This window comes from Littorina saxatilis, unplaced genomic scaffold (assembly GCF_037325665.1).
Source record: "Littorina saxatilis isolate snail1 unplaced genomic scaffold, US_GU_Lsax_2.0 scaffold_250, whole genome shotgun sequence".
Taxonomy (NCBI): Eukaryota; Metazoa; Mollusca; class Gastropoda; order Littorinimorpha; family Littorinidae; genus Littorina; species Littorina saxatilis.
The window spans coordinates 137,918-147,481 of NW_027126876.1; the positions used below are offsets into that span (position 1 = coordinate 137,918).

At 42.4% G+C, this 9,564-nt stretch overlaps 1 protein-coding gene across 2 annotated transcripts; it reads right to left on the bottom strand.

Annotated features, from left to right (window-relative positions):
- Positions 1–1,186: 1,186 nt before the first annotated feature.
- LOC138955372 (barrier-to-autointegration factor-like) lies at positions 1,187–4,168 on the bottom strand. 2 transcript variants are annotated; one of them, XM_070326985.1, is made up of 4 exons: positions 4,011–4,090; positions 3,065–3,111; positions 2,757–2,883; positions 1,187–1,961 (listed from the first exon to the last, which is right to left on the bottom strand). In XM_070326985.1, exons 3-4 carry the CDS (start codon positions 2,877–2,879, stop codon positions 1,812–1,814), a joined length of 273 nt encoding a protein of 90 aa, XP_070183086.1. In that variant the 5' UTR covers positions 2,880–2,883; positions 3,065–3,111; positions 4,011–4,090; the 3' UTR covers positions 1,187–1,811. The 2 variants fall into 2 exon arrangements, with proteins under 2 accessions (XP_070183086.1, XP_070183085.1); XM_070326984.1 differs by lacking the exon at positions 3,065–3,111 and having other exon boundaries at positions 4,011–4,168.
- Between the last annotated feature and the right edge of the window lie 5,396 nt (positions 4,169–9,564).

Here is a 9,564-nt window from a genome sequence, read left to right on the forward strand (position 1 = left end):
GTTTTACAAAGTACTGCTCTTGGCCGTTTTCTTTTTGTCTTAATTGTTATGTACATTGTAACTCAGACCTGGGAACCCATACGATTTCGCCGTAGTTTGTACGCCTGATAATCAAAAATACGATGAGTACATGAACAATTCATTGAAAACTTTTCTTCACAAGCGCATCCCTGTCACAAACTGATGACGTATTTCACAACAAAATGGCGCTGCCCATGGTCAACCTCTAAACTATCCGTATAGAATGGGGGCGTCCTCGCCCCCATAATAATTCCAAATAGGTTAATTGCCGTCAGCTTTAGCTAAAAGTTTAACGCTAAAAACTATCATTATCACAGGACTAGATATGTCATTGAACAATATTTATCACAGGACTAGTCATTCGAGGGTTATCACACTCAGCATAAGGGTGCACATCAAAGAGTGTAAAAAATAATCATCACCGAAATCAGTGCATATGTTCACCGGCACACATACTAGTTTTAATTAACTTAGGTATTTAAAAAGCCAATTGACTTAGGAATAAAACTGTTCTTAGTTCTGAGCGTGCGGAATCTATGAGTGCGGAGGCGACGTCCTGAGGGCAGGACCTCAAAGTGGTGAGCGAGCACATGACTACTATCCTGGATGATGCAGCAGTTTTTACTTGGTGCATGGGGCGTCTGATGTACTGTTCCGGCTTATGTCGCGAAGTTGTTTGTTGCTTTGGCAAATGGCTCCTTTCTGTTAAAACAGAAACAACCGGACCACCGTGCAAGGTTTGTGGTTTGCCTTTTTCTAACAAAGAACCATTTTTTCGTCGGCGAACAGATAGTAACCCCCCCCCCCCCAAAAAAAAAAAAAATCTAAACAACAAAGTGACTGTGGTGAGATGAACAAAGTTAAAAAACAAAAGATATCTGTACTCACCGATACAAGAACACCACAACACAGTACGAATGTTTGCTTGTGTAAGCTTCATCAGGAACAACAACAAACAGACAACAGACAACATGTTGCTCGTTGCTGGGATTGGGTCAGGAGTGAGAGAGAGAGAGAGAGAGAGAGAGAGAGAGAGAGAGAGAGAGAGAGAGAGAGAGAGAGAGAGAGAGAGAGAGAGAGAGAGAGAGAGAGAGAGAGCAAAAGAAACAAGCGAAGAAACAAGGCAATCGAACGCTGAGAGAGAATTACTCACACCACTTCAAAATATCGTTTGATTGCTCTTTATTTGCAAAAAAAAAAATGCTGTCCTACCTCACATTTCTATTTAAAAAATACACACTTCTACAGAAGTGCGTTTATGAATTTGTTTCGTCTTTGATAGTTTCATTAGCCTACCACATGGGTAGTACAAGTAATTCAGTTTTTCTGGCTTAATTAAAGGGAAAACCATCAATTCATACTATTACAAATGCTTTGGATGTTGCAAACTAACGATGAGAATGAAAAGCCAAATCCTAATTGATTTAGCATCATAAGATTCCAGGACATGGAATTACAAATAGGATGGTTTAAGTTTTAATAGAACACGGCGGTTATTTTTTGTTCAAGAATTGTCACGAAAGACATGTAACGCAACTTTTTTTTCTCTGTTATAAAACTTTTTGGGGCTGGGGTGCAGGTGCTTGCGTGGAGAAAAGGATCAACGTTAACCTTTGACGTTTTAGAAAGTAGATCATTTTGACTTAGAAAAGCAAAACAAAACACTTATATGAAATTAAAAAAATAAAACATAAAAAAAGCACGGGGGACCTCGCAGGTGAAGCCCGCCAGCTCGGAAACTGCGGCACTTGCTGCTATAGAAACGTGTGCACGCATTTTTCTTGAGGTTTTCAGTAAAAATGCTGGTTACTCCAGCCTTTCATGGCTCCATGGCAGTCGGACTGCTGCTTGCGGTTTGCACCGCAATCCGCCTTGATGCCGGCCTTGAACGCTCGGGGGTCCGCTCCCTTCATCAAGTACTGACCGTACACTGCCGGGGCCTGCACAGTGTAAGCAAGCATCACCCATGTCACTTCACTCAGTGCCAATACTTTCAGTTTACTAGCTTGTACCTAGTAGCCATACTTAATCAGATATATTTACTGAATGCAAAAACTTTCACTTTACTAGCTTGCACCGCTACAGTAGCCAGACATATATATTTACTGAATGCAAAGACTTTCATTTTACTAGCTAGCACCTAGTAGCCAGACTTAGTCAGATATATTTACTGAGTGCGAAATACTTTTAGTTTGCTATTTTGCACCAAGAAGTCAGACTTTGTTAGGTATGTCAGGGACCTATATCTAATATAGGTCTATGGGTATATTTACTGAATGCGAAATACTTTCAGTTTACAATGTTGCACCACGTTATGTGTACATAGTTTTACACCGGGAGGCTATACGTATTAAAAAGGGGATCCGCTCGCTTGAAAAAGTAAGCCTAATGGTTCAAAAAAGGGTTTTCATGGGGAAAAATGCGGTCATATTGCCGATTCCCTTTCTCATCCTCTGATGAAAAGAGCTATCTTACTCCCAACCCTTGCACGGCAGCATAGTACAGCGTTTAATATTTCACGGTTTTCACGAGCCCCATTGTGAAAGTGGGCAGTACTGCCAGTCCAAGACATCACTTTGAAATCCTGCATTCACAAATCTACAATGTTGTGTGCTGTGATTTCCAATGCCCCAAAGACATGAAAGACATTAATTTACCAGGACCATGCATTCTAGAGAAACATTATAAATGGATTCAAAGTTTTGTTGTTGTAGTTTTTTTTTTAACAAACTCACGTCAGCGTATCCTCTCTGGTTGAGGCGGCTGCCCAACACTTTACCGATGCCAGGAATGGCGGTGACGGGCTTGTTTGCCATCGGTGCGTTCACAAAGGCTCTGTGTTTCTGTGACGTGGACATCTTTCTGCAGAATGAGAGTGCTCACAAATCATTAATGTACGTAAAGAATGTGCATCCGAAAGCAAGCAGATTTCATTTGTATAATAATATTAATGCTATTAGATAAACGAATTTATCGCATCGCATTTTTTTTAAACCTTGCATGAGGAGATAAGTTCCTCGAGACTGCAGAGGGGGTAGTTTACCTGTTGCGGCTTGTGTGAAATGGTTGTCACGGCAATTTTCGGTTTCTCTGAAAGTGAAACCGAAAGTGAATGCAGTCGGCGCTCTATTGGAGACCCAAGCTTTATGCGACTTTTATTTGTGAGGAATATCCATTCATATCCTTTTTATGGCAACAAGTGCATTTTGTTTTATGTCGCTACAAAGACCCAATACTCTCGTCAAAAGAAACTAGACATGTCCATGTTGCGAAGATCTTTCGGGCAAACCAATTTATGTTGAAATCAATTCCACTGTTAAAATTACCGTTGATTTCCCTACCCGCTTATGCCACAATTAACTGTCTTGTATGTTCGAGGTAAAGTATCTATGCAGTGGAAAGAAGACCGTCGACACCCACGCAAACGGTATAGAAACCGCATGTGTTCGACTACCGGAAAGAATACCACCTACTCAAACCTTGCAAACAATTTAATTTTGACCATTTTCATAAATTCAAAAAGCTAAAAGTGTCTTAACCCGCGACCTTCATTTTTAACGCATAAAGAACTAAGGAATTTTAAATGCTGAAAAAGCTTTGTTGTGGCTACCCCAAGTAAACTTAGAGTCTCACTTTGAGATGCCCAAACGGTACCCAATAAGGAGCATGGGCTGTAGAAGGAGGGATCCTCGCATTTTACAGAAAGTAATCATGTTCCAACCCACAACAGCTTTTTATTTAACTATCTCAAATAATCTTACTGTACGTATAACCCAGAGAAGGCATAGGTAACGGTCTTGTATCGAAGCCTAAAAAGCTGGCTTTGACGTATTTTCTAAATAAGTTATTCACAAGAAGAAAAACGTTGTTTACTAACTACCCCGCGTTTTGCTTTTAAACCTGTTGGGTCTGTTTGACGTACATCAAATAGAACGTCTGTGTTACAATGACAATGTTGCAAACGTTAAATCAAGTAAATAACCACATACCTTGATTGAAAACGTTGAAGTCCTCTGTCTGACGTTAGCTCTTCGAATGATCTGGATTCTGAGGCAATCTTCGTCGCAAAATGTTTTGGGGTTCTCAGTTTCTCGTCCAAGGGCTTATATTGTTATTCATGTTCTACGTCACAAATCACGTGATCTCTTATTGCTGACTACATCGTGGTATTTATTTGAACGGTACGCTGTACATGTGCAATGTGTTATGACAACGTAACTAGTTTTTCGCTGGTCCATATTAGATGTTGGACCATTTGCAAACTTTCTGTTTTTAATTTTTCATGAGTGTCTAGCGCAGATCATTATCTAAAAGGTTACTCGGACATACAACCGCCCAGCACAAAATTAAACTTCTTCGCGAAAAAGAAACCCCCACACCCCAAAAACAACCAAACAAAAAAACCAAGCTACTGTAGTAATCAGCATGAAAAAAACTGCGGTCCATATTGATATCGAAACCGTCGCCTTTTTCTGGAAAGATCAGATGTTGAGAATTGTTCGTATGGTAACGGCAAGGTTATGCATGGGTACCGTATACATTATCACTGACTCAGAGACGAACTCGGCGAAACCAAAAGTAGCGCTGTCTAAAAATCGACGAAGACTTCCCAACTCGTTAACATTTTTGAGAAAAGCGTATTTCTAAGTTTTCAGTTAAAGTAAACCATATGTGAATCGTAGCGCCGCGTGCAATGAGCGATACATTCTTTTCAACGAGTGTTGAACCTGAAAAAGTCCATTTTGTCCAAAGCATATACACTTAGAAAGTATCAAGCAAAAATTGCATCATTCAACCGCATCTGTAAACAAACACCAACAAGCAAACAAACAAACAGCCAAACTGACAAACAAGCAGTGTATGACCAAACAGGACACGCGTGTTCGAAGATGAAACGAGAATGTAGAAAACGGGCACGGTTTCCCCCTCCACTTCTTCACGTTGCATGAATTGTGAGGAACCCAGGTCAGGACAGAAATAACTTCCGATCATTCAGTACGATCACAAGTGGTTCATCTTAGACTTACTTGTATGTTGGGCGAACCATTTGTGGTACGATACAAACAATTGTATTGTTGTTTCGATTTTTTTTTTTTAATGTTTCGAGTTATTGTTGTTCGTTTGGATGTACGGTTTATGTAAATACCAAATAGTTCTGCAAAATAAACAAACCAAAAGAAAACAGTTGTTTTCTTTTTCTTACTTGAGGGGTGTATGTGATAACTTAAAGCACAATGTCGGACTATTTTGAACGTTTTCCGCAAACCTGGCTATCGGGTCCCTGCGCGTTCAGACACCCCTACTTATACGCTCCGACAGATTAGACGGTGGTTTGGGTCTATGCAGTAATTGATAGTAATTCCATAGCCACGCTGACACCAGTAATGATTACGAGGGTTGCCTGCCTAAAGGCCGTAATTCAATTTCTGGGGATTTTTTTTTTTTTTTACATTATCAGAACGAGCTTGAATGTAAGATCAATTGTGTGTTGTTGATTTTTATTTCCGCCGCTTAATTAGCTCAGTAATTAAGAGAACTTAAAGCAGGTATTACAAAGTAACGGAATTGTTGACTGCGGAAAGAACTCATTCCAAGTTAAGTGGTATGAGTGATAACTGCCTGGCGCTGATCTGCCTGCCTAAAGACCGTATCTCCAAATGCGGCGCTTAGGCGGGCGATCGCCATACACTCACTCTCTGCAACCGGAAGCCTGCCAACGGCCGTAGCTCAAATTAAGGTTATTTTACAGATGCAAATCCCCTGACACTCAGTGATTTCTGCGGGTTTAATGATTGCACGTTTTTGTACGGCCCAATTCAAACCAAACTTTGGTCAGCCTGCAGAAACAAAACAACCTTATTTTGTGGCATGATCTGAAAAATCATCCCATACTTTGCTGTTGTTTCATAACAACGACTGTATTCAATAAAATAATGTGAGATTAGTTGCAGTGTGCATGTTGACTGACTTTTAGACTGAATTAATTCATGTGTCACTTGTTGTTTTTTTGTTGTTGTTGTTGTAGTTGTAGTTGTTTGTTTTAGTTTCGCTGTCGATTTTGAGATTCCTTTCACACTTCCTAAACAAACATGTGTGTGTTTGCAATGTTTATAGCGATTCAAAGAAGACATGAGCCAATATGATTGTAAACATTTCAAACTATCAGCTGTAAAAAGGAAAATGCTCATAGTGATAATGTTTTACATTCTCATAAGTTTCTGCGTTAGCGGAACAACTAACTAGACCGATGTTTAAAAATCCAATTAACTGAGGCCACACACCCGTTGAATTTGCTTCCTGACACTTCACTACGGCTGATAAACGACATCCTGTGGGAATACGGTACCCCTTAGGCAGGTGCATCACCTTCCAGATAACGGTACCATGAGATAAACATTGGAGATGGGAAGCTGCATTGTTTCACTCACATCCAGACACTCCACCGTGGGAAGCTGTTTTAGTAAAACTGCAGTCAATTCAGTTTTCGGCTTTCTTTCTGCGAAGTGTTTGAAACCGCCACATGAGAGGTAAGTTACTTGTAATGTTTTCTATTAATTGATAGTTTTATTTGTGTGTGTGTGTGTGTGTGTGTGTGTGTGTGTGTGTGTGTGTGTGTGTGTGTGTGTGTGTGTGTGTGTGTGTGTTGACTTTGTATGACTAAATTCCATAATAAATATCTGTGTATTTCCCTTTTTAACACACACACACACACACACACACACACACACACACACACATCTAAAACTTAACCAAGAATAGTGAAAAGCAATGTTAATAGTAAATACCATCCACAGTCTGTATAGCCTTGTACTAGCCCTGTCATAATTATGTGACATTTTGCAGGATCTACATCATGGAGTCAGATGACGAAAGCAACAGCGTGTACCTACAACTTGCGACGTCTTTCACGTCTCAAATGGATACAACAGGGGCGTTCAATTCATCAGACGAGGAGCCTCTCATCACGAAAGTGACGCAGCCTGGTTTTGATTCATCTGATGAAGAACCCCTCATTACAAAGCAAGTTCGAGGTCATGGGTTGTTCAACTCATCCGACGAAGAGCCCCTTATTTTGAAGACAGGTCCTAACAACGATTCCACACTCATGGACCCAACATATCTGCCTTCAGATGAAACTGAATGGTCTGATGAACTAGAAAACCACTTGCATGAACCACGAGGTAAGCGACTTCGTAAACTCCACAAGAAAATGACACCAGTTATTGACATAGAGATGGCACAAGCTGGGGATGCAAGTAAAAAAACTCATGATCACTTTTTGAAAGCCCAAAAAACTCACAAAAGTAGACTAGACAATCTTTTGTGTGCCAACGGACTGCAGAGGCAGGAGATTGCTCCAGATGGGAACTGTTTCTTTAACGCTGCAGTTGAACACTTTGAAGATATCACGCATTTGGAACTTAGAACCTGCTTGTGCAATCAGCTGAGTGACAACTTCGGAACCTACATAAATTTCATAGGAAACTTCAGTACAGAAGACGAAAATGAGCGCTTCCTGCGATACTTCTTCAATGTCCAGGAACTGCGCAGTCCAGGTAAATGGAGCAATGACGCTGCAGATCTTTTACCTCAAGCACTTGCCGATTGGTCCGAAAGGGTGGTCAGAATCTACTCCAGTGATCCCTTCACACCTGTCATAGACGTGCTTCCAACAACTGGAAACAGCGATGACACATCCATCACATTGGCCTTTGTCGCCCACGAACCGACCCACTATGATGCCTGCCATGTACGTTCCAGACCAGGGAAAGTCACTGCAAAGTCAGCAACTACTCCCTCCACAGCTGATCAGGACAGCCATCCAGTGAATCCCTCCGCACCTGACCAAGACTCCCGTCCAGTGACTCCTTCTGCACCTGACCAAGACTCCCGTCCAGTGACTCCTTCCGCACATGACCAAGACTACCGTCCAGTGACTCCTTCCGCACATGACCAAGACTCCCGTCCAGTGACTTCCTCCGTACCTGACCAAGACGCCCATCCAGTGAATCCCTCCGCACCTGACCAAGACTCCCGTCCAGTGAATCCCTCCACCCCTGACCAAGACTCCCGTCCAGTGACTTCCTCCGCACCTGACCAAGACTCCCGTCCAGTGACTCCCTCCGCACATGACCAAGACTCCCGTCCAGTGAATCCCTCCACCCCTGACCAAGACTCCCATCCAGTGAATCCCTCCGCACATGACCAAGACTCCCGTCCAGTGAATCCCTCCACCCCTGACCAAGACGCCCATCCAGTGAATCCCTCCGCACCTGACCAAGACTCCCGTCCAGTGACTCCTTCTGCACCTGGCCAAGACTCCCGTCCAGTGACTCCTTCCACACCTGACCAACTTGACTCCCGTCCACTAGCTCCTGTAGACACTGCCCCAATAACTCCCAGAAAACAGGGATCGTACAACACACCTCCAAAGAAAAGAATTGTGAGGAAAAGGGAAGCAGAACCAGAAAAATGGAAAAAGAATGTAAGAAAAGTTTTGCACCTGGAAGGTAAAGAGTACATTTCCCAAAATGGCAGTACAGTTCCAGCCAAAACAATGGGACCTGTTGATTGCTCGAAGTGCAGGTACAGGTGTACCCAGAAAATGTCATCGGACCAACGCTTAGAATTGTTTCAGACATTCTATGCACTGGGAACGTACGAGCGACAAAAGGACTTCGTTTGTACGAATGTAAAGCAGAAGAAGACAGTAACCATTTTAGGTGAAGACAACCAGCCTTCTCAGAAAAAACGTCAAGTGTGCCGTGTCTTCACGTTTACAGTCGAGGGAACAGTCCACAGGGTGTGTAAGAAGTTCTTCCTCTCCACATTAGCCAAAGGAGAAACGTATGTCGACCATGCCCTGGAAAACACTTGCGGTGGTGTTTTCTGTGCAACAGGACGGCGGGGAAAAGCTCCTCCTCACAACAAATTCAGCGAGGAGTCTGTTAACCAAGCAACAGAACACATTTCTTCTTTTCCTGTGGTGGAGTCCCATTACACCAGAAAGGACACACAGAGAATGTACCTACCATCAAACCTGACCATCAAGAAAATGTACGACTTATACCTGGAGAGGTGTCAACAACAAGAACAACGGCCTGTGTCACAGAAAAAATATCGACAAATCTTTAATGAAAACTTTAACTACTCTTTCCATACCCCCAAGAAAGATCAGTGTGCCATTTGCGTCATACATGACAGCAAACTCAAACAGGGCACTGCATCAGACGAAGAGAAGCAGCGGTTTAAGGAACACATTGACAGGAAGAACAGGGCCAGAGACGAGAAAGACGGAGACAAAAGAGAAGCAACAGCTAACCCTAGCAAACATGTTGTCACCATCGACTTGCAAGCCGTATTACAGGCGCCTTGTGGTCTTGTAAGCCAATTGTATTACAAGAGGAAACTGTCAGTGTACAATTTCACCGTGTATTCACTGGCAGACAAGAAGGGGACCTGTTTTACGTGGGATGAGTCGGAAGGGAAGAGAGGTTCTTGTGAAATTGCTACGTGCCTCTACATCTACCTGTCTTCTCTTCC